We start from the raw sequence: 25,572 nt of genomic DNA, 5'->3' as shown, positions 1-25,572 counted from the left end.
GATTAAGGTCTGGGGAGTTTCCTGGCGATGGACCCAAAATATCGATGTTTTGTTCCCCGAGCCACTTCGTTATCACTTTTGCCTTATGGCAAGGTGCTCCATCGTGCTGGAAAAGGCATTGTTCGTCAGCAAACTGTTCCTGGATGGATGGGAGAAGTTGCTCTCAGAGGATGTGTTGGTACCATTCTTTAGTCATGACTGTGTTCTTAGGCAAAATTGTGAGTGAGCCCACTCCCTTGGCTGAGAAGCAACCCCACACATGAATGGTCTCAGGATTCTTTACTCTTGGCATGACACAGGACTGATGGTAGCGCTCACCTGGTTTTCTCCAAACAACTTTTTTCCGGATGCCCCAAACAATTGGAAAGGGGATTCATCAGAGAAAATTACTTGACCCCAGTCCTCAGCAGTCCAATCCCTGTACCTTTTGCAGAATATCAGTCTGTCCCTGATGTTTTTCCTGGAGAGAAGAGGCTTCTTTGCTGCCCTTCGTGACACCAGGCCATCCTCCAAAAGTGTTCACCTCACTGTGCGTGCAGATGCACTCACACCTGCCTGCTGCCATTCCTGAGCAAGCTCTGTACTGGTGGTGCCCCGATCCCGCAGCTGAATCAACTTTAGGAGACGGTCCTGGCACTTGCTGGACTTTCTTGGGTGCTCTGAAGCCTTCTTCACAACAATTGAACCGCGCTCTCCTTGAAGTTCTTGATGATCCGATAAATGGTTGATTTAGGTGCAATCTTACTGGCAGCAATATCCTTGCCTGTGAAGCCCTTTTTGTGCAAAGCAATGAGGACGGCACGTGTTTCCTTGCAGGTAACCATGCTTGTCAGAGGAAGAACAATGATTCCAAGCACCACCATCCTTTTGAAGCTTCCAGTCTGTTATTTGAACACAATCAGCATGACAGAGTGATCTCCAGCCTTGTCCTCGTCAACACTCACACCTGTGTTAACGAGAGAATCACTGACATGATGTCAGCTGGTCCTTTTGTGGCAGGGCTGAAATGCAGTGGAAATGTTTTTTGGGGGATTCAGTTAATTTGCATGGCAAAGATGGACTTTGCAATTAATTGCAATTCAACTGATCACTCTTCATAACATTCTGGAATATATGTAAATTGCCATCATACAACCTGAGGCAGAAGAATGTGAAAATTTATATTTGTGTCATTCAAAACTTTTGGCCACGACTGTACAAGTGTGCACCCATGTACAGTGCCATCAGAAAGTATTCACACTCCTTGAGTTTTTCAAAATGTTGTGTTATACCCTCAATTTTAAATGGATGACATTGAGATAAAGTTTCACTGGCCTACACACAATATCCCATAATGTCAATGGGGAATTATGCTAATTACACATTTTTACAAATGAATGGCTGACATGTCTTGAGTCAAAAGTACTCAACCCCTTTGTTATGGCAAGCATAAATAAGTTCAGGAGAAAAATGTGCTTAACAAATCACACAAAAAGTTGCATGGACTCTCTTTGTGCAATAATAGTGTTTAACATGATTTTTGAATGACTACCCCATCTCTGCACCCCACACATACAATTAACTGTATGAAATTCACTGCTCAACTGAGGAACCAAACACAGATTCAACCACAAAGACCAGGGAAGTTTTCCAATGCCTTGCAAAGGGCACCTATTGGTAGATGGGTAAAAAAAAAAGCAGACACTGAATATCGCTTTGAGCATGGTGATGTTATTAATTACACTTTAGATGGTGTATCAATACACCCAGTCACTACAAAGATACAGGTATCCTTCCTAACTCAGCTGCTGGAGAAGGAAAAAAAAAAATCACTCAGGGATTTCACCATGAGGCCAATGGTGACTTTAAAACAGTAACAGAGTTTAATGGCTGTGATAGGAGAAAACTGAGGATGGATCAACAACATTGTAGTTACTCCACAACACTAACCTAAACAACAGAGTGAAAAGGATGCATCCTGTTTGCAATCAGGCACTAAAGTAAAACTGCAAAACAATTGGCAAAGACATTTACTTTATGTATACAAATACAAAGTGTTATGTTTGGAGCAAATCCAATACAACACATTACAGAGTACAACTTCATACTTTCAAGCATGGTGGTGGCTGCATCATGTACTGGGTATGCTTGTTATCTGCAAGGGAGTCCTCTAGGGAGTTTTCTTTTATAAGAAGAAACAGAATAGAGCTAAGCACATTCAAAATCCTAGAGGAAAACCTCTTCTTCGCAACAGACACTGGGAGACAAATTCTCATTTCAGCGGGACAATAACCTAAAACACAAGGTCTAATATATACAGGAGCTGCTTACCAAGACGACCATTAAGGTACAACCCTAACTCTGTAAACAAGGGCACCCTCATAGACGTCATCCTGACCAACTGGCCCTCCAAATACACCTCCGCTGTCTTCAACCAGGATCTCAGCGATCACTGCCTCATTGCCTGTATCCGCTACGGAGCCGCAGTCAAACGACCACCCCTCATCACTGTCAAACGCTCCCTAAAACACTTCTGTGAGCAGGCCTTTCTAATCGACCTGGCCCGGGTATCCTGGAAGGACATTGACCTCATCCCGTCAGTTGAGGATGCCTGGTCATTCTTTAAAAGTAACTTCCTCACCATTTTAGATAAGCATGCTCCGTTCAAAAAATGCAGAACTAAGAACAGATACAGCCCTTGGTTCACCCCAGACCTGACGGCCCTCGACCAGCACAAAAACATCCTGTGGCGGACTGCAATAGCATCGAATAGTCCCCGTGATATGCAACTGTTCAGGGAAGTCCGGAACCAATACACGCAGTCAGTCAGGAAAGCTAAGGCCAGCTTCTTCAGGCAGAAGTTTGCATCCTGTAGCTCCAACTCCAAAAAGTTCTGGGACACTGTGAAGTCCATGGAGAACAAGAGCACCTCCTCCCAGCTGCCCACTGCACTGAGGCTAGGTAACACGGTCACCACTGATAAATCCATGATTATCGAAAACTTCAATAAGCATTTCTCAACGGCTGGCCATGCCTTCCGCCTGGCTACTTCAACCTCGGCCAACAGCTCCGCCCCCCCCGCAGCTCCTCGCCCAAGCCTCTCCAGGTTCTCCTTTACCCAAATCCAGATAGCAGATGTTCTGAAAGAGCTGCAAAACCTGGACCCGTACAAATCAGCTGGGCTTGACAATCTGGACCCTCTATTTCTGAAACTATCTGCCACCATTGTCGCAACCCCTATTACCAGCCTGTTCAACCTCTCTTTCATCTCGTCTGAGATCCCCAAGGATTGGAAAGCTGCCGCAGTCATCCCCCTCTTCAAAGGGGGAGACACCCTGGACCCAAACTGTTACAGACCTATATCCATCCTGCCCTGCCTATCTAAGGTCTTCGAAAGCCAAGTCAACAAACAGGTCACTGACCATCTCGAATCCCACCGTACCTTCTCCGCTGTGCAATCTGGTTTCCGAGCCGGTCATGGGTGCACCTCAGCCACACTCAAGGTACTAAACGACATCATAACCGCCATCGATAAAAGACAGTACTGTGCAGCCGTCTTCATCGACCTCGCCAAGGCTTTCGACTCTGTCAATCACCATATTCTTATCGGCAGACTCAGTAGCCTCGGTTTTTCGGATGACTGCCTTGCCTGGTTCACCAATTACTTTGCAGACAGAGTTCAGTGTGTCAAATCGGAGGGCATGCTGTCCGGTCCTCTGGCAGTCTCTATGGGGGTGCCACAGGGTTCAATTCTCGGGCCGACTCTTTTCTCTGTGTATATCAATGATGTTGCTCTTGCTGCGGGCGATTCCCTGATCCACCTCTACGCAGACGACACCATTCTATATACTTTCGGCCCGTCTTTGGACACTGTGCTATCTAACCTCCAAACAAGCTTCAATGCCATACAACACTCCTTCCGTGGCCTCCAACTGCTCTTAAACGCTAGTAAAACCAAATGCATGCTTTTCAACCGGTCGCTGCCTGCACCTGCATGCCCGACTAGCATCACCACCCTGGATGGTTCCGACCTAGAATATGTGGACGTCTATAAGTACCTAGGTGTCTGGCTAGACTGCAAACTCTCCTTCCAGACTCATATCAAACATCTCCAATCGAAAATCAAATCAAGAGTCGGCTTTCTATTCCGCAACAAAGCCTCCTTCACTCAAGCCGCCAAGCTTACCCTAGTAAAACTGACTATCCTACCGATCCTCGACTTCGGCGATGTCATCTACAAAATGGCTTCCAACACTCTACTCAGCAAACTGGATGCAGTCTATCACAGTGCCATCCGTTTTGTCACTAAAGCACCTTATACTACCCACCACTGCGACTTGTATGCTCTAGTCGGCTGGCCCTCGCTACATATTCGTCGCCAGACCCACTGGCTCCAGGTCATCTACAAGTCTATGCTAGGTAAAGCTCCGCCTTATCTCAGCTCACTGGTCACGATGGCAACACCCATCCGTAGCACGCGCTCCAGCAGGTGTATCTCACTGATCATCCCTAAAGCCAACACCTCATTTGGCCGCCTTTCGTTCCAGTACTCTGCTGCCTGTGACTGGAACGAATTGCAAAAATCGCTGAAGTTGGAGACTTTCATCTCCCTCACCAACTTCAAACATCAGCTATCTGAGCAGCTAACCGATCGCTGCAGCTGTACATAGTCTATTGGTAAATAGCCCACCCTTTTCACCTACCTCATCCCCGTACTGTTTTTATTTATTTACTTTTCTGCTCTTCTGCACACCAATATCTCTACCTGTACATGACCATCTGATCTTTTATCACTCCAGTGTTAATCTGCAAAATTGTAATTATTTGCCTACCTCCTCATGCCTTTTGCACACATTGTATATAGACCCCCCCTTCGTTTTCTACTGTGTTATTGACTTGTTAATTGTTTACTCCATGTGTAACTCTTTGTTGTATGCTCACACTGCTATGCTTTATCTTGGCCAGGTCGCAGTTGCAAATGAGAACTTGTTCTCAACTAGCCTACCTGGTTAAATAAAGGTGAAATAAAAAAAATAAAAAATAAAAATGTTCCTGAGTGATCTAGTTACAGTTTTCACTTAACATTAATCGACTTGAAAATCGATGAGAAGACCTGAAAATGGCTGTCTAGCAATGATCAACAACCAACTTGACAGAGCTTGAAGAATTTTTTAAAGAATAATGTGCAGATATTGTACAGTCCAGGTGAGCAAAGCTCTTAGAGACTTACCCAGAAAGACACAGCTGTAATCGCTGAGAGATCTGTCATTGGGAGAGTGTGAACATTTTCATGTGGACAGGGGGAAGTAGAGATACTACTTAGAGATATACAGTCCACCGGTGGGGAGAGGAGTTATAGAGAGGTCCTGGAAGACATAAGCAGCTTTCACACCCAGCACATAACGCTCTCTCGCTCTGCACCGCATAGGGCTCTACTGTATCACACATCCCCAGAACTCCTCCATCCTCCCCTGGGATACAGCTCTCTTTATTCCTCACGCCCTCATTCCTCTCTCCATACTCGGCTTCAGTGTAGCTTGCTCCCTATTCTTCTCCAAGCATTAAAAATGATTCTCTAACCTCAGCAATGAAATGAGAGAACAGACGGAATATGTAAAACATAGTCAGGAACTCTGACCACAGTGAAAGAAGTGGAGGAGATTCAGCAACACTGAGGACAATTTAATTAATAAAAAATGTTTCTTTATCACTAAAAGTAGAACCTATGTAGGTTTTCAAAATTAGTTTTTTATTGAATTGTCCTCCAAGTGTGGCAGAATTTTATCTCTTCAGTTTTCTCCTCAATTCATGCACCTTGGTTGGAAAGAGAGGTAGTGGCAGTGATCCCTCCTTTTACCACAGTGAAAGAAACAAACAATGGCCTTCCCTAGATAATTAACTCGCCATCTCTATTGGAAATGGCAGTTTTCCCTGGAAACAGATCTAACTGTCGGGGATTGTGGGGTTCTGGGAGGAGAACAGGAGGGGGGGGGGGGGGGGGGGGGTTGATGCTCTTACCAGCATAAAACATCTGCCTAAAGACAGTGGAATTCAGATGTGAATAGAATACAGAGAAATGAGCAAGGACGAAGGAAGGAAATGAAAGAGAAGAACAAGGCAACACAAATAGAAAGAAATATAGCAAGATAGAAGTGAAAAGATGGAGATGAGCCATACAGAACTGATGAATACAAATGGCTTGCCAGACTATGAATAAAGCCAATAGAATTAACGATCAATGGAAATAGTGTTTTTTCTGTAATAGGGAATTATTTATCAATGGGTCAGAGACATGGGAGGAATGTGTCTATACGGTGAGCCTGAAATAGGATACTCGATATTTGGCCATTGGCCCAGTTGTACTGCAAGGACTTCTAATTTGGTCACCACAGGCTAGGGCTGGGTTATAAAACAAGATCCTGTCCCTTTGTTCTGGGGAGATAATCACAGGAAAGAACCACAGGAGAGAGTCTCAGGAGAGCTTCACTGAGGACAGGAGAGAATGATCATCTACTTCCAAGCATAATTTGTCCTATTTGAATAAACCTATTTTCCGCACCTGATTTGCTTTGGAGTCGGTGTGGTAGAAGTCAAATTATATTCAACACTAAAATAGATGATTTCTAATGGCTAAGAGAAAACTGTCACCTACTGTAGCATAGCATAATAAGAGGGTCTACTCTATCGTCTCACTTGTCAGTCTTACCCTGAAGCCACTGGTAATGATCAACATTATCCATTACTGAAAGACAGACAAAGGAGAAAAGACAGACAAGGCTGAGACAGAGACTGTTGCTTAGGGTCTACAGTACAATCTCCACAGGTATCCTATTGGGCTCATTCTTTCACCATATAGCTACAACATATGCAAACACACCCAGAAAAAGGGCCCAAGTAGGGCCAACAAAGTCTAGGATATAGTAGCAGTGATTTAGGACCTTGACCCCAAAATGACCCAGATAGGGGACATGTCTGCATGGCTCATGAGAGGGAATCTGTGGAGACTCACCCTCCATGGCATACTTCATGTCCTGGGAGAACAGCATCCACATGACCTCAGCACACACCTTCCCCACATTCAGCTCCTGAGGGAACCTGGAGGAGAAATGGCACAGAGCAGCATTAGATACTGGAAATAGAAATCATTAGTACATTAGTTAGGTAATAGTAATTTAATACTAACTGGCTGAGGACGGGTGTGTAGGAGTTCCTGTCCTCCTCTACGATGGAGACGATGAGGGTGATCAGTTTGGGCCAGAAGTCCAGGTTCTTGATGCTGGGGCCCTGCTCCTCCAGGGGAAGATCCTCTTTGTGCTGGACAAGAACACAACCACACAGTCAAACTAACACAGCTTGTTCTGGGCCAGAACACAACCATAACCACACTCCAAGTCAGACAAAACACTGCATGAAACACAACACTGCTGGATTAAAGTAATATCCCTCGTCATATGAATAACCTGCATTTAGACCATTTGTGTAAAAAAAAATTAAGGGGCCTTGTGCTGCCATCCTGTTAGAAGGTAACAGATTATTTTATTACAATGGTTAAATTGGATTTTCATTGTGTTCAATGGTGTTATTTGCCCCCTAGTGGAGCTTTCTGGTACTTAGAAAGACTACGCAAACAGGAAGTAGAGAATTTGTTCTGCACGCATAGAAGCAGCTACAAACAACGCTACGGTGCAGATCTTTCAATGTAGTTATTTCTTGTCACGCTTCAGCCTTGGAAAATATTTGTTTGTAAGTTCGATTCAAGCATTTAGCTAATGATGATAATCTTGTTATTGATAGAGTTGCTTACATATCAATGTTGGTTGCATTTACTCACAAATTGCAATGCCTTTAATGTATGTCGTTAGCTGTATTACTTTGCTCGTGCGTCATGCAAACGAATTGTAAAATATACAATACTGTAGTTTTGTTACTGTTTCTATTGTAATATGCTTTGTTATTCTACATAGATGGTTGTACATTATTAGAGTAATGAAAGGATGAGTAACAATTAGCTATATGGTTTGGCATCATGCCAGATGCATGGTACCTTGGCACGTGCTTTGTATTTATGCAACTTCAAATGTTTAATGTACAGCTACAGTATGTCGGTGTGAATTGAATACTAAAGTATATTCTTTTCTGTATTTTGAAGTTTCACAACATAAACGTTTTCAATATATTCATTCAAGAAAAGTCACGCCTTGGGAGTTTTATTGAAGACTTAGTTGTTAGCTATCTGTCTAGTTTTGCATGGGAACGCAACTCAAGGGCAGAATAGGCCTAGACAGCTGCCCTGGGGAATTCCTGATTCTCCCTGGATTATGTTGGAGAGATTTCCATTTTATTTTTATTTCATCTTTATTTAACCAGGAAGGCAAGTTGAGAACAAGTTCTCATTTACAATTGCGAACTGGCATTAAAGAACACCCTCTGTGTTATGTGACAGGTAACTCTTTATCCACATTATAGCAGGGGGTGTAAAGCCGTAACACCCTCTGTGTTCTGGTAGATGGGTAACTCTTTATCCACATTATAGCAGGGGGTGTAAAGCCGTAACACCCTCTGTGTTATGTGACAGGTAACTCTTTATCCACATTATAGCAGGGGGTGTAAAGCCCTAACACCCTCTGTGTTATGTGACAGGTAACTCTATCCACAGTATAGCAGGGGGTGTAAAGCCGTAACACAAGTTTTTCCATCAGCAGACTATGATCGATAATGTCAAAAGCCACTGAAGTCCAACAAAACAGCATCTTTTATCATACATTTCTCTCAGCCAATCATAAGTCATTTGTGTAAGTGCTGTGCTTGTTGAATGTATTTCAATTCCTCAACAATCCACAGGGATTTAACAGTGTTTACAGTCACTTTCTTAATGGGTGCATGCTTATTAGTAACTGAAATAAGCAATTTTGTAAATGTGTCAAGTGCAGCATCTGGCTGCTCCTCATTACACACCACAGACCAATAAATATCACAATATAGGAATCACTACAAAACTTATTGTATGACCCCTTATACACTATTTTCGGCCCAGGATTTGATATTTTTGTTTTCCTAGATTCCTGGCTACTATTGTGATCACTACATCCGATGGATTTGGATACTGCTTTAAACAATTCCTGGGCCGTTTGTAACTACCCTGGTAGGTTGATTTATAACCTGGACCAGATTGCAGACACTGAAGCTTTTTCTTGAGTGGGCAGCTTGAAAGCCAGTCAATACTTAAATCTCGCAGAAAAAATACCTGTCTGTTGATATCACATACATTATCAAGCATTTCACACGTTATTGAGATACATATAGCACTTGGTGGTCTATAGCAGCTTCCCACCAGAATGGGCTTTAGGTGAGGCAGATGAACCTGTAGCCATATTACTTCAACATTATTTAACAAGAGATCCTCTCTAAGCTTTACATGAATGTGGTTCTCACCCAGAAAATATACCTCTGTCGATATCACATACATGGCACTGCAGTAGAAAGTGAGTAGAACCTGAGTGGGTCTGAGTGACTCACTGTGTCCAGCAGCTGGTACTGGCGGCTGTACAGCTCCTGGCAGTTGTTGAAGATGTAGTCATAGGTGGAGTTGAGACAGGCCTTGACACAGTCCCTCACCACCTGACTGGCTCTGGGGGGACTCTGCAGTTCCTGGACCTGGACGCCAGAGGGAAATGGTGAGCATTTCACAGAGAGAAGAGATAAAGAGAGAGAGAGATTGCATAGCACTATCAACAGTCATTATTTTAGGTGGGGAGTTACTGTCATAACACACTGATTACAGATATCTGTACTAAGGAAGATAACAGAGCTATCTGTTCTACCAGAGATAGGAGTACATCTGGATTGTTTTATACTGAGAACCGAACCCTGAGTGTGTGTTTCATTTCCTTCTGAACCCTGGTGTAAGACTACCTTCATCCTGAAGAAGGTTATGCTAGTCAGGAGGTCTACAGTGGACTTGAGGTCTTGGAGACGGTCCTTACTGCTCGCAGGAAAGTTGTTCTGGATGAGAAGAAAAAAGGGGACCATTAGGAACACAGAGATAAAAGGGGGAAGATGTAGTTCAACCAACAAGTGCATTTTGAGGTTCAGGTGAAATATGTGTAACTCACCCTGTATGTGGAGAGGTCAATGCGTAAGGAGTTGTGGAGTTGATCCAAGAGCTTGACAAAGCGCTCTTTCTGTTGGAGAGAAAGTAAGAAAAATAGAAGTAAAAACAGAGCCTGTAATCTGGACCTATAGAGGATAGAGACATTTGTACATGATAGAGAGATGGGGAAACGAAAACATACATTCAGAAAAAGGCATCCTGTGTTATAAAACAGGGTAGAAGCCAAGATGGTGTAATTGTGGAAAGGGATGTCAGTCAGGCAATACTCACTCCAAAGTTGGAGGCGGAAAAGCGGTCAGAGGCGGAGACGTTGGTGGAAGCGGTAGTGTGGGCGTAGAAGGCATTGATGTTGGCGAGCAGGGTGCTCATCACAGCGGGAACACCAGGACACATGTACTTAGAGGAGAGGCAGGCAAAGTTTCTAAACACACCAGCAGAGGGCACTACTGTCAGGGAGGGCTCAGAGACAGCAGCTCAATGGGACATGATGCTGTTTGTTGATGGATTCTATTCATTCATGTATTTATTATGTCTCTTTTACACAAATCATAATGACTGATGTAATGTTCAGGTCAAAATGTTAATGGAATCAATTTGTTTATGTAATTTGAACCAATTTACACAAGATGGACATGTTCTTTCATTGTGGAACAAAATAATCTACAGTATAGAATATTATGGGACGTTATGCATGTTATAACAACACTGCACAAGACTAGGTCTATGTTTAGCTTCCTAGCACCCTCACTGGGATCAGACTTACACCGAATGAATCCTCCCTATGCGGGACGGCTGTTTCATTTCTCCCATCAAGCCCCTGCCCCATTCTAGCTGAGGGATGGCCACCTGAGTGTGCTTTATGTGAATGATGGACCCGGTTAACAGGCATCTGTATGGAGACAGATCCATTCTAAGACCATTTATAATAGACTTTCCTTAATTTGGAGGCAGCCAGGGAATGACAACAGCACCAAATGGTTATTTCATAGTAGAGAGAGGGGGGAGAAGGGGAGACAGACAGAGAGCAAGATGGAGAGTGTGCGAGAGAGAGTGCACGAGAGAGTGGTCTGCTCCCTCTGACTCACGTCATGGCCTGGTAGATGGACTCGATCCCGTAGCGCATGGCGAACTCATCCACTATCTCCTGTGACACCTCGTCAAAGTACACCTTCCAGGCATCGTCTCCTTTAGCATCGGGGATCCTTACTATCCCCTGGCCCAGAATGTCTGTTGAGTGGTGGAACAGGTTCTAGAAGGCAGACAGATATAATGTCAGTGTGATAGAGACCCACAAGTAGCTGTGCTTTTAGGGCTGGTTTAGGACTAGTTTTAATGTGATGTCTGCAGTAATCATACTGTGTGAACAGATATGTACTGAGTGTTGTACCTCGTGTAGACAGGTGTATTGGACGTGGTAGGGAGCTACTTTCTCCTCTCCCTTGATCTCCACGCTGATCTGGAGACGGATGGCCCCAGACACGGCTGACTTGTCCGTCCTCTTCTCTGTAACAATAGGCACACATGTCAGTGACTCAATTACTTCAATCCAGACAGACAGACACACAGACAGACAATTTAGTCAGCCCCCAATTGTGCAAGTTCTCCCACTTAAAAAGATGAGGCCTGTAATTTATCATAGGTACTCTTCAACTATGACAGACAAAATTTGAAAAAAAAATCCAGAAAATCACATTGTAGGATTTTTAATTCATTAATTTGCAAAATATGGTGGAAAATAAGTATTTGGTCAATAACAAAAGTTTCTCAATACTTTGTTATATACCCTTTGTTGGCAATGACAGAGGTAAAATGTTTTCTGTAAGTTTTCTTGAAATGCTTCTTACAAAGCCACTCCTTCGTTGCCCAGGCGGTGTGTTTGGGATCATTGTCATGCTGAAAGACCCAGCCACGTTTCATCTTCATTGCCCTTGCTGATGGAAGGAGGTTTTCACTCAAAATCTCACTATACATGGCCCCATTCATTCTTTCCTTTACACGGATCAGTCGTCCTGGTCCCTTTGCAGAAAAACAGCCCCAAAGCATGATGTTTCCACCCCCATGCTTCACAGTAGGTATGGTGTTCTTTGGATGCAACTCAGCATTCTTTGTCCTCCAAACACAACGAGTTGAGTTTTTACCAAAAAGTTATATTTTGGTTTCATCTGACATTCTCCCAATCTTCTTCTGGATCATCCAAATGCTCTCTAGCAAACTTCAGATGGGCCTGGACATGCACTGCCTTAAGCAGTGTGACAAGTCTGGCACTGCAGGATTTGAGTCCCTGGCGGCTTTGTTACTTTGGTCCCAGCTCTCTGCAGGTCATTCACTAGGTCCCCCTGTGTGGTTCTGGGATTTTTGCTCACCGTTCTTGTGATCATTTTGACCCCGCGGGGTGAGATCTTATGTGGAGCCCCAGATCGAGGGAGATTATCAGTGGTCTTGTATGTCTTCCATTTCCTACTAATTGCTCCCACAGTTGATTTCTTCAAACCAAGCTGCTTACCTATTGCAGATTCAGTCTTCCTAGCCTGGTGCAGGTCTACAATTCTGTTTCTGGTGTCCTTTGACAGCTCTTTGGTCTTGGCCATAGTGGAATTTGGAGTGTGACTGTTTGAGGTTGTGGACAGGTGTCTTTTATACTGATAACAAGTTCAAACAGGTGCCCTTAATACAGGTAACGAGTGGAGGACAGAGGAGCCTCTTAAAGAAGAAGTTACAGGTCTGTGAGAGCCAGAAATCTTGCTTGTTTGTAGGTGACCAAATACTTATTTTCCACCACAATTTGCAAATAAATTCATAAAAAATCCTACAATGTGATTTTCTGGATTTTTTTTCTCAGTCATAGTTGAAGTGTACCTATGATGAAAATTACAGGCCTCTCATCTTTTTAAGTGGGAGAACTTGCACAATTGGTGGCTGACTAAATACTTTTTTGCCCCACTGTACATACACACACTCATTCAATGTTTTTTCTTTATTTGTACTATTTTCTACATTGTATATTAATAGTGAAGACATCAAAACTATGAAATAATACATATGGAATCATGTAGTAAAAAAAATATATATTTTAGATACTTCAAAGTAGCCACCCTTTGCCTTGATGACAGCTTGGCATTCTCTCAACCAGCTTCACGAGGAATGCTTTTCCAACAGTCTTGAAGGAGTTCCCACATATGCTAAGCACTTTTGGCTGCTTTTCCTTCTCTCTGCCATTCGACTCATCCTAAACCATCTCAATTGGACTCTGTGAAGCATTTATTTGGGCTGCAGTTTCTGAGGCTGGTAACTCTGATGAACTTATCCTCTGCAGCAGAGTTAACTCTGGGTCTTCCTTTCCTGTGGTGGTCCTCATGAGAGCCAGTTTCATCACAGCACTTGAGGGTTTTTGTGACTACACTTGAAGAAACTTTCAGCATTCTTGAAGTTTTCCAGATTGGTTGACCTTCAAGTCTCAAATTAATGATGGGCTGTCATTTCCCTTTGCTAATTTGTGCTGTTCTTGCCATAATATAGATTTTAACAAATATTTAACAAATTATTACAAATATGTAATAATGCATTTGGAAGGAAAGAAATTCCACACATAACTTAACAAAGCACACCTGTTAATTGAAATGCATTCCCGGTGACTACCTCATGATGCTGGGTGAGAGAATGCCAAGAGTGTACAAAGCTGTCATCAAGGCAAAGGGTGGCTACTTTGAAGAATCTCAAATATAAAATATATTTAGACTTTTTTGTTACTACATGATTCCATGTGTTATGTCATTGTTTTGATGTCTTCACTATTATTCTACAATGTAGAAAATAGTACAATGAATAAAAATACTGGAATGAGGTGGTGTTATTTATATATATAAATAAATAAAAGGTATGTGGACACCCCTTTCAGTCACACCGGTTGCTGATAGGTATAGAAAAATCGGGCACACAGCCATGCAATCTCCAAAGACAAACACTGGCAGTAAAATGGCCTTACTGAAAAGCTCAGTGACTTTCAACTTGGCACTGTCATAGGATGCCACCTTTACAACAAGTCAGTTTGTCAAATTTCTGCCCTGCTAAAGCCTTCCCAGAAGAGTGGAGGCTGTTATAGCTGCAAAGGGGGGACCAACTCCATATTAATGTCCAAATAAATGCTTCACAGCCGGTCTTATTCTGGAAGTGCCGTGTTCAGCAGCTCAACCCGGCTATTTCCCTTGACAGCCACATTATTAGGCTAATTTGTACGTGTCGTCGGAGCGGTCGACTTCCTGGAGTGTGCTACATAATAATCAAGGAGGATCTCTCCCCTGAGAGGACGGAGGGGAGAGAGAGGGGGACAGTGGGGGATTTCAATCTCTTCTTTTACTGTGTGGTATCGAACACATTCAATGAGAAACCTTAGCTAAAATGTATGTTGTTTCAGATAATCTAGGGAAATGTACATACATTTTCCCATTTCATAGGGCTAACACACCTCACAACCACTCCACAACCACTAACATTCAAGACCTTTGAAGGCTTGTTTCAGTATCATGGTGGAGTCCTTTTTAAAAAGTCAAGTAGGCAAATGAGGCCTGCAGCTTCAGAACGGCACAGTTAATCACACACACACCAACACCATGAGTTACTGGTGTGGCGAATCTCATCTGCAGAGATACGAAGTCCATGACAGACTGTGATGCATCCCTGAAAGGTTGACTATCATTATGAGGAGAAAGAAAAGAAACGCACCAAGAGCAATGAAACAATTATCTTTTGGAAAGTGTTTGGAGCTAGACCTTGGAGTCTTCTCTATTAAAGAGCTTTTTAAACATGCCACCCTCCTCCTGAGTCACCAACCATCCCATTCCGAAAGGGATAGAAAAGCAAGAAAAAACAGATGAAGAAAGTAGCCATGTGGACAAAGGAAGAAAGAGAGGGCATATTCTACAGAGATGCAGAGGAAGCACAAGTGAGGGTAAGCCCAGGGGAAAGTAAAGACCATTGTGGGGACAGACATTTCATTCAGTGCAAGTAGGAGCCTTTGGGCCAGTTCTCGCCTGGGTAATTTGTCGAGAAAAATGCTGCTGGCCAAGGGAGAAGTGGGTAATGAGATACAAGCACAACACAGACTAGACTAGAGAAGAGGGCTGGGATTTAGAACAGAGCTGGTGACATGAGAGGCAGATTGTGTCCCACCACCCGTCCCTCTATTTACGCTTCTGCTACTCTCTGTTCATCATATATGCATAGCCACTTTAACGATACCTACATGTACATACTACCTCCATAAGCCTGACTAACAGGTGTCTGTATATAGCCTTGCTACTCTTTTTTCAAATGTCTTTTTACTGTTGTTTTATTTCTTTACTTACCCACACACACACACACACACACACCTTTGTTTTTCCCGCACCATTGGTTAGAGCCTGTAAGTAAGCATTTCACTGTAAGGTCTACACCTGTTGTATTCGGCACACGTGACAAATAAACTTTGATTTGATTTGAGATGCACTATGATGCTAGCTAACCCACTTTGTTACTGTAAGATGTCCTAGACTTTCTACCCATCATTAACTAGCCCTCTGACAGATAGTCCATTAAGACAAAACACTGTGCAGCAACTAACAATCTGTTAGTTTAAAGGGTTGATTTCAGCCCTCCTATAGAGAAAACTAATGATAGAGTATGACTAAAAAAAAAACATTTGAGGGGGGTTGGCAGATGCAAGGAGGAAGCTAACAGAATATGCATTCGATGAAACTTCGAAGAGTGGATTTATGAGAACTGAAGAACTGTAGATTCCAGCATGAACATAAGCACCAAAAAAGAAAACATAACCTGCCTCCTTTTGATAATCTCAAACGTTTGACTCTCACACCAGGCCCATCAGATCAGTAGAAGGGAATATTCCTTCAAAGTGACTGCTGAATCAAAGCACTTACACGTGGATCCCGACAAAGACCCCACACACACACAAAAAAATAGCCTCTCGGACACAATGAGGAGGCATGTGAGGACTGAGGAGAGGCTGTGAAAGGGAGAGGGATGCCATGTCAAGTTATATAGAGGAGAGACCGGAACTGCCCTGGCTATAAAGAACAGAGACTTCCCTGTTCCACAGCCTCAGTTGGCCTGCTACTGGAATATTTGAATGGCTTTCGCAACCACTGTGATTATCATCTGACCCTGCTGGACATCTATGAACTTGAAGAACAATCTGGCCTTACTGGCTATGTACTTTTATAATCTCTACTCAGAACAGCCAGAAGAGGACTGGCCACCCCTCAGAGCCTGGTTCCTCTCTAGGTTTCTTCCTAGGTTCCTGCCTTTCTAGGGAGTTCTCCTTGCTACAGTGCTTCTACATCTGCAATGCTTGGGTTTCTGTATAGCACTTTGTGACATCTGCTGATGTAAAAAGGGCTTTATAAATACATTTGATTGATTGATTGGCTTCAGAGATTAAGCAATAAGGACTGAGGAGGTGTGGTATATGGCCAATATACCACAGCTAAGGGCTGTTCTTATGTACGATGAAAAACGGAGTGCCTGGATATAATGGCCATATACGACAACACCAGAGGTGCCTTATTGCTTATATAAAATGGTTACCAACATAATTAAAGCAGCAAAAATAAATATTTCGTCATACCCGTGGTATATGGTCTGATATACCACGGCAGTCAGCCAATCAGCATTCAGGGCTTGAAAAGAATGGATGTTTCCTTTGAATCAACAGTTCTAAATAAAAACATGTCCATTGTGTCCCGACTACTGTGTCTCAGGGCTGTGATGTGGTGTAGTGCCCCAATGACTCATCTTTACCTTTACTTAACATAATAATCATGGGTCTCCAACACAGGCAGGAACCTTCCTCTCACATACAGCACACAGTATACTGTAGCAGAGAGAGGACTTGTGACGTACCCAGGTTGTACCAGACGTCCATCTCTCCGCTGAGCGTGCGGACCTCGATGATGCTCTGACCCAGGAAGTCATCTGACTCTCTCTTCAGACGCTGTTTCACCCGGGACTTGATGTCATCATCCTCGTCCCACACACGCACCTTGATACGGTCCGACGAGTTATGACACTCGCTGGGGGGAAAAAAATGGTAAGATGGTATCAAATCTTCACATTTACACTAAGAAAAGATATGCATGGTAATTACATTGCTTTTATGTACACATTGCAGTTCATTCTTCCATAATTCAACTGAACTTGGTTTGGCCTAATGCCATTTAAGGCAAACGAGGATAGAGTTAATTACCCATGTGTGCCACTACCCTGAATAAATGAGTGTCTGACAATGTCAGAAGGCTCCAGACAGCGTGTGACAATTAGGACGTGGGTTCTTAAGACCACACACGCATTTGGGTGAGGAAACCTAGACAGCCTGAGGCTTACTCATGCCATGGCCTGCTTACACATAGAAACCCACTTTACTACGCACAGGGACCCACTTTACTACGCACAGGGACCCACTTTACTACGCACAGGGACCCACTTTACTACGCACAGGGACCCACTTTACTACGCACAGGGACCCACTTTACTACGCACAGGGACCCACTTTACTACGCACAGGGACCCACTTTACTACGCACAGGGACCCACTTCACTACCCACAGGGACCCACAGTTTTACAAGAGAATACTACAGACTACACACAAGATCCCAGACATTAACAGGGCCAGGTTAAATAGACTCACAAGTGGAAGTTCTCCTCCCAGACAGGGTTGAGGTTACCGTAGATGGTCTTGGTCCTCTTCTTGGTCTTACCCACCTGGACCGTGACATAGGGGTCGCTGGAACCCGTCTTATCTTTGGCCTGCAGTCCCTGGGCACACAGCACTGCAGACAGGCAGATGACGTGGGACAGGAGTCAGGTTGATATCAATAGAGAGACATGGACAAAGTCAGATGGGAAGAGAAAGAGACTATTTACAGTAGAACAGAACAGTTTGTGGAACATGACCACTAGTGCCATGACATTACTCCCTGTTTCTGTGCACCTGTGATGGTGATCTTGGCCGACCACTTGGAGGTTCCGTCCAGTACACTCTGTTTGATGGTCTTCATCTGCTGAGCGTGGATCGCCTTGCTGACGACAAACACATCCCGGATCACGTCAAAGATCTCCGGCTTGTTCCTCTCCCTGATCTTCATGCGGTCCTTCATGGCCATGATGATGTTCTGGGTACGATCCTCAGCCCCATGCTTTGAACTCTTCTCCGCAGCACCTAGAAAATCAGAAACCACACACTTACAGTAAACGGACCGTCTTTTTGGCACCGTGTGTGAATATTGTAATGTAAATGTGCAAATCTGTTGATATGTATCCAGTTGTTTAAAGCTATTTATTTTCCGGTCCAAAATCAGGTGGATGTATAATTAGGTCTTCACTGAAACATCAATCACAACCAATGATGGTACATCATAATTACACAGTACTTTACATATCACTGACAGCTGTATTCTGGGATGGAGATGAAGCAAAAGTAATTTAACAGGAAAGTTTGAGCCAGAAACTCTGTAGACAAATTCTGGAAAAAAGTGTCAACCTTGTCAATCAGGAGAAAAATTGTAAAGTACAAATCCATTACAAATGGACATTTACGTTTCATACACTGTCAATCATGTGATTGCCTGCATTAGGAAACTAAGCTCAGTCATCGCTAAAGGATCTTAAACAAACCTCCTCTTAGTCCAACTTCCACTGTGCTGTACTTACGTTGCAGGCAGTCAGCATTCAGTAGCTCCTGGCACTTCTCGTGACACTTGACCCCGCACTCAGAGCACCTCATGCCCTGGCGGGCAATGCCCCACAGCAGCCCCTCACACTCATAGCAGTAGGTGGGTGTCGTGGCCGTCCACACCTCAAAGTTATGGGGCGTGGTGCAGGAGATGGGGTAAATCAGAGCCTGTAAGGTCTTCTTATAAACGTGGTTCTTCTACAGAGGGGAGAGGAGAGAGCAGAGAGTGAGGATACTGAGATATGACATTGGTGAGTTTTTAAAAGAGTCTTGATTATCTCAGTAGAGTAATATGTATCCCATGATGTACTCACCAGCTCCTCATCTTTGACGGAGGAGCGTGCGGCCATGGAAGAGGTGATTCCAGCCTTCCTGGCCTGGACAAGTGACTTGGATGACAGGGGAAAATAGTGTTAGTTGCCATGGTAACACACCAACAACCCTTCAACTAACCCCAAACGGTTGGTGTAGTATTGTAAGTGTTTGGAATACATTTTAAATGAGTAGTTAGGCCCTTTACCCAGGGAGTGTTCTACCCAGGTGAGTAATCCAAGGCCCATAGAGCTTTAACACCCCAACCAAACCAAAGCGGATGAAGGAAAAAACTCATGTAAGGATTGTTACAACACAGGTCATATAAGAGGTGACAACATGGGCAGAACTGAACCATCACTGACCAGTCGAAGAAACAGACACTTAACCCAGGTGCGTGTGTTACCAATGGTGGCTTGGGTTAAAACCCTGGTAGTGATGGTATGTTCATGGTTCAGCATGTAAGGGTGGAGAATAAAACCCCAACAGAAAAAAATAAATCATATGAATGAAGGGGAGAGGTAGAATAAGAGGAAGGGAATATTGTTTTAAGTTATTATATCAAGTAGGAACACCACAGTGCAGTTGCACCATAAAACCCTTGTTGCACATTAGTACACATTTTTTTGCAGGACAGCTGCATACTGTACAATTTCTTTGCACAAGCAGTGCAATTTGTCTTGATATACAGTTTTTCCTTTACATTTCTGACTACAAATGGGAGGGGCAATTGGGTTATTTCCACTTACCATAGCCTGACCAAGGAAAATGATTGCATTCAAGCAAGTTGATAATTAAAGGTTTAAGAGAGGGGGAGAGAGAGATTATAAGACTGGTTTCACATGTGCCTCATTGGGTGATATCTTGGTGATTCCTCATGCGATCACTTGTTTTTAACAGATCGACTTAAGCAAACAATGAAATTATAAATGTAATCCTTAATTATCAAGATGCTTCTCTTGTGCTGGTATTACAGGATAGAAAAACATGTACTGACAGATAGAACAGCACTGAGATTTTAAGCAGTGACAAGGATGGGAGGCAACACTCACCACATCGCTGACCAGGGGTATAGGCTTCCTCTTACGAAGGTCTGGCATGCTGTCAATCCCAAACAAACCACTTCCACCGCTGTGGACATGGAACAAAATGATATGCTTGTCCTCATACAGAAACAGATGCATTACTTTTTTCCAACACATTAAAAAAGCATGGCAAATCTAAATCAACAGAAATTATTTGGGTGTCATCATATACCCTGGCTTGATCCAAGCTTGTCTGGAGTTGGGTTCATCATCTTGTCCCTGCAAGATTTAAAACACAATAGGTTTTCAGATTCAGCTATAAAGACTTAAAAGACTTAATCTTATAGGTTAAAAAGGTACACAGAGGATAGAGAATGGAAAGACACACAGATGGTTGAGTTTCACCTCTTCGATGGTACATGCAGAACAGAACACATTCAGAACATCATTTTACACATTTGATGAATACATGGCATCTAATGCTTGTTGGCAAACTGAAAAGCCGAAAATAGAAGAAAAATATATAAATCAGTAGCAAAAGGGAGGTACTTGTAAAATGAGAGCGGGAAAGAGATGAACACATTAAATGACCAGTTTTCTGTTCGATATCACTAACAATGTACAGATGCAAATAAAACAAGGAACAACTTGTTTTGTTGCGCAGATGTTCAAAGTACAACTGGGAGAACTTTGGGGGGTGGGGGGTACTTCAGATAACCTTTTTGGAGTTGTGCAATAACATGGAAAAAAAACAGACGTATTTCATCTCTCTTCCTCTGAGGTAAAGTGTTTCATCAGCTCCTGAGCACCTCCTCCTCTCAGATGTATGGGGCTAGAGTTGGGTAGCTGGGCTCTCTAGGGCTCCTCTCCCTCTGCCTCTCCTAGTACTAGGAGGTTCTGACAGCGTTTGAAACAGTTCTGAGCTGGTGCTCAGAATATGGCATCTACAAAACAACTTCACAACAATGTTTCTACTGATCTGATGCTGCCAAGAACATAATTATTTTACCCTATTCAGATTTTGAATTACATAAATAATAGGTTATTTTATTTCAATCAAAACATAATAGTAAAGCCATTTGAAAATGCATTCATTAGGAGCAAACCTCAACAATAAATTACAAGCTGTTAAACACCTCCGCTAAAGGTATGCCAAAAGGAAAACATGGGGACCGTGCATAGGATATGAAAACACCCAACGGCAAATGCAACAGTCACATCAAAACTCAAAATATATCTGTGTGAATGAAAACAACAAAACATAACTAAAAAAAGGGAGCTAATTTAAAAGGCATGAGAATAACCTGGTCATCTTCCCTGCTGCCGTCTGGAAGGAAGAAAAATCCACAAAAAAATAAACCATTAGGGTTCATGGATATAAATAGCTAAGAAAAGAACATCAAATAACCAGATCAACTACACTAGCAATCAATAGTGGCAATGTTTAACCCAAGGTGGCAGGATCAATCATAATCGTGTAATGCTACATTCATTAGTATAAATCATGGGCTAATGCAGTCAGAGAAAATCTGTCAAAGTTTAGGTACATAAGGAATACGAGTGTTAGATTACTTATTTTTTTGCTGGGCTTGCAAATACCGTAGTGCACAGCTACCTGGATTGAGCTCCTCCTCAGAGAAAGTGGACTGGGATCCTTGGGAAGATTTGGAGAGTTTGCGTCTCTGTCTCTTTTCTTTTAGGATGCGCTGCAGATTAGCAAGGCGTTCCTTAGGGCTGACAACATCCTGTTCACTAAACTCATCCTGATCAGCTCCATCATGGTCCTCTCCTATTGGACTTAACCCTATCCCCCTTGGGCTGAGGTTAGACTCTCCTGGGCTATGCCCAGCACCTCCAGGAGGACTGTGGTCTGGTGTCAGCTCTGGGATGGGCAGTTCTCCATCAGTCTGATACGCTTCTCGGCTCTCTAAATGCTCCATGGAGTGATATTCAGTAGGGGTGCAGGGGGAGTGAGTACTTTCCTTTGCTGCTTGTAGGGAGCACAGCAGGTTCTCTTGGTCTGGGCTGCAGTCCACATACACTGATGCCTCACTGAACTCTTCCAGTGGAGACCCAGAGTGGACGTGATCAGTTGGCAGAGTGATCTCTCCCTCAGGAGGTTCAGGGGAGCAGGGTCTGACAGGAGAGGGAGCTGCTTCAGACTCACTGTCATCTCTACCATGCTCCAGGCTGGACCCCTCCAGCTTCCTCAGAGCCCCTTTCAGAGCTGACCTGAAACTGAGCACAGCCTTCTCAATGCTCTTCACATCAAATCCCACATTGAGGGGCTGGGTGTTCTCAGGCTCAGGGCTAGGCAGGTCCCCCGACTCCCACTCTCCTGCATCATCTCCTGAGACAGACTGTTCAGTCCACTCCCTGTCAAGGCTCCTAGCAGATCCCATGTCCAGGGCATCAAATGAGGATGGACGGTGGTCACAGGAAGAGTGCGGCTCCAGGTAGCCATCATCACAGTCTGTGAGCAGCACAGTAGAGTGACTTATGCTCCTGGACGGCCCACAGCTCCCCACATCATCAGCGTAGGCGTCTACAGTGTGGTAGCCAGAGCTCCGGGAGTATGGGCAGTTGGCTGAACAGTCACACTCCAAGTGTCCATTGCTGCCCTGCTGTCTGGGCGGCCGCCAGTCCACTACACTGGACGAGCTGGAGGGGGAATTTTTGTGGCAGCTGAAAAGCAGGGACAGGTGCTCTGAGCTGCTGTGGGAGGACTGGCCTGGGGTGCTGCTGGTCTCTCCCATGGTGTACCTGGCCCAGCCACCGGGCCCTCCACAGTGGTCCTCCACCTCCTCTCCACTGTTCAGACAGGAGCAGACATCCTCTTCGCTCCATCCGTTCTCCCCACTCCACCCCCCATCACCACTCACACTATGCTGCATATCCGCTGATGACCAACCGCTCTGCCACACCCCGGCCTTACCAGAGCGGTACCTGGTGTCCCGGTCCAGAGTGTTGGAGCTTTGGCCAGAGGACAGGGAGCTGGTGCTGGGGCAATCATGGGCATACCCCCTCTCCAGGTTGGAGAGGCTGGACCCTGAACAGGGCACATCTGAGCTATGGTCTGAGTTCTCCTGGTCAGGTAGTTCAGGTTGGAAAGGAGGTAACCTTTCTCTCCATCTCTTAGGTGACCCTTGGGGTGGCATCATCATCACTGGGTCTATGTCCCAAGACTTGTGCCGGCGCTCCAGTAAAGGACTGGTGTCCCTCCTGTGGAAAGCTGTGACAGCATTTTGCCTGCCCAGGCTGCCGCGTCTGACGCTGAGCCTCTGAGGTGTCTGGGGATAGAGCTGGGTCTGGGGTCCTGGTGCTGAGGCTCCATAGGAGCAGAGCTCCCCTATCTCATTCAGCACTGTATCCACACAGCAGGAGACCTCGTCCACAGAGCCCCTCACAGAGGTTAGGTAATGCCGCAGGTCTGATATTTCCTCCTGGATCTTGTTGATCCCTCGCAGTTCTTTCAATATGTGCTCGACGATGTCACTGGTGCCTTTTTCTCCCTCCTCATCTTTCTCTTCTTCTTCTTTCCCTTCACTAGGAGAAGGCCTGTGTGTCCCCCCCACAACCCCGATCCCATCCTGACATTCAGAGCTGCTGTTCTCTCCAGAGGGAGAGGTGGGGAGACTAGAGGTGGGGCCGTTAGTGCGTACAGTACAGGGGGTGTTGATGAAGCCCTCCCTGTTCAGCTCCATCTCCCCAGCCACAGGTGGGTTTAGTGTCAATGTGTGACTGCGGCAGTTGTGCAGGAAGGAGTGGAGTCCAGGGAATTCCCCACTGGAGGGGTTTCTCTGCAGGCCACAGATGAACATGTCCTGCTGCATCTCCACAGGGATGTGCTGGTCCTGGGGCTGGTGGATGGAGGGCTCCACAGGACCCTCCGATCCCTGCAGGTACTTCTGGAGCTTCCTCTGCACGCTGCGACTCACCTTGGGGCTCTGAGTCCTCTCCCTCCCCCCCAGCTCCCTCCTCTTGGACCACTTGTGTGGACTCTGAGGTGGCTCTGTCCCTTTTGGTTCATCTCCTCCACTGACACCCCTCTCGTGACCCCTAGAGAACATCCCTGAGGACTGTATGGGGACCTGGCTTCACTGGTCTCCGTCCTCAGAGGCCGACCAGCACCCTGAGGATTGAATCTCTGTGTGACCACACAACATCCTGACGATATAGAAGAGACTGATCTGCTTACAGAGCCTTGTTCATGACTGGCGAGACAGAGAAGACAAAGATAAATAATGTGCAACATTTTTTTTAGGGAGGGGAATGCTTGTTTTCTATCAACATGAACCTTCCCTTATGCATTCTTCTAAGCCATTTCATCCTTTACATTTCAGTCATTGGCATACAGCACACAAACCCCTCAGAGAATCAATACAATTTATACACATTTGCATAATTCCACATCTTCATTTTGAGAGCTTGCCAGTATTCTAATTTTTCAGTCCAACAGACCAGAAAGCAGAGAGAGAGAAAAACAAGAACATATTCCTGCTGCTATAATGGCTTGTGAGATCATGATGAAAAAACTAAGTAAATAAGTCTCTCTATAGCCAAGATAAGTTTAATTGCAATGGATGACTGAAAATGTATTTTTAGCTTCGATTTGGTTTGCAAACAACCTACATAACCATCTTACTAGCTCATGCCAATGCATTCCTATGTACATTGCAGGCAGAATTCTATAAAAACACACAGACAACACACACAGACACTCAGGCATGGGAGAGTGGGAGTAGAGGGCTTTAATCTCTGCAACGCCAGAGAGATAGACTATGGTGGCAAAGCAGAGTGTGGAATTGTGATTTTAAAAAACACATTGATATTGGGGTCATTGTGAATCAGGCCAGTGATCTGTATATCAGTGGGTTGGCCACTCACCCGCTTTCTTCACTCACAGAGAAGGAAGGATCAGGGAAATGATCGGACCATACAGCTGGCCTAAACTCTATAATTAGGACGTGATCAGAAGACAGCCTTGTACTTAACTGACGGCTCAATTCTATCCTCCGAGTCAGTGTCATTATTGTGCACACACCAGCTGCAATAGAGGAGGTAGATAGCTGTGACCTCTCCCCCTGCTAGACACAGTGTGTGGGCTGGTTGAGTGACACCGGGATAACTAGGGAATCTGTTGGGTGACATGACCATACTATCGGACTTGAGTGACTAGTACTTCAATATATGCAAGGTATTGTAGAAAGATGCATGCAATTTAAAATCAAGGCATATACCTGTACATGGAAATCCATGATTTTATCTACACTGTAGTGAGACAATAAGCTAGTATGCACTAGCCAACTAACACTCAAGGATTATTTGCTGGGCTTAACCTATTCATCTGCCTCTTATCCCCACTGATCCTGGGTGTTGGAAGACAGCTCAGGCAGGAGCAGCCCAACCCTATGCACTTGCT

General features: G+C 44.4%; 2 protein-coding genes across 4 annotated transcripts in view; both read right to left on the bottom strand.

Annotated features, from left to right (window-relative positions):
- Positions 1–25,572, bottom strand: part of LOC109874011 (protein unc-13 homolog B-like) — a 124,731-nt gene that overhangs the window by 26,254 nt on the left and 72,905 nt on the right. For 2 of the 3 annotated variants that reach the window (XM_031809139.1, XM_031809138.1), the window contains exons 11-26: positions 20,383–20,429; positions 20,178–20,256; positions 19,128–19,202; positions 18,792–19,011; positions 18,073–18,300; positions 17,770–17,911; positions 16,985–17,154; positions 11,478–11,593; positions 11,176–11,339; positions 10,854–10,979; positions 10,361–10,511; positions 10,092–10,160; positions 9,892–9,981; positions 9,496–9,633; positions 7,163–7,293; positions 6,989–7,074 (exon numbers count right to left, since the gene is read on the bottom strand). In XM_031809139.1, the coding sequence (XP_031664999.1) occupies positions 6,989–7,074; positions 7,163–7,293; positions 9,496–9,633; positions 9,892–9,981; positions 10,092–10,160; positions 10,361–10,511; positions 10,854–10,979; positions 11,176–11,339; positions 11,478–11,593; positions 16,985–17,154; positions 17,770–17,911; positions 18,073–18,300; positions 18,792–19,011; positions 19,128–19,202; positions 20,178–20,256; positions 20,383–20,429 (2,032 nt within the window). The remainder of the gene's footprint in view (positions 1–6,988; positions 7,075–7,162; positions 7,294–9,495; positions 9,634–9,891; positions 9,982–10,091; positions 10,161–10,360; positions 10,512–10,853; positions 10,980–11,175; positions 11,340–11,477; positions 11,594–16,984; positions 17,155–17,769; positions 17,912–18,072; positions 18,301–18,791; positions 19,012–19,127; positions 19,203–20,177; positions 20,257–20,382; positions 20,430–25,572) is intronic. The other variant, XM_020465747.2, reaches the window with a different exon arrangement.
- On the bottom strand, positions 20,437–24,360 carry LOC116358275 (uncharacterized). Its single transcript, XM_031809140.1, has 2 exons — positions 21,766–24,360; positions 20,437–21,477 (listed from the first exon to the last, which is right to left on the bottom strand). The coding sequence occupies exons 1-2, from the start codon at positions 24,218–24,220 to the stop codon at positions 21,416–21,418; spliced, it is 2,517 nt and encodes an 838-aa protein (XP_031665000.1). The 5' UTR covers positions 24,221–24,360; the 3' UTR covers positions 20,437–21,415.

Source organism: Oncorhynchus kisutch, linkage group LG29 (genome assembly GCF_002021735.2).
Source record: "Oncorhynchus kisutch isolate 150728-3 linkage group LG29, Okis_V2, whole genome shotgun sequence".
NCBI lineage: Eukaryota > Metazoa > Chordata > Actinopteri > Salmoniformes > Salmonidae > Oncorhynchus > Oncorhynchus kisutch.
This window is presented reverse-complemented; position numbering and strand designations above follow the sequence as displayed.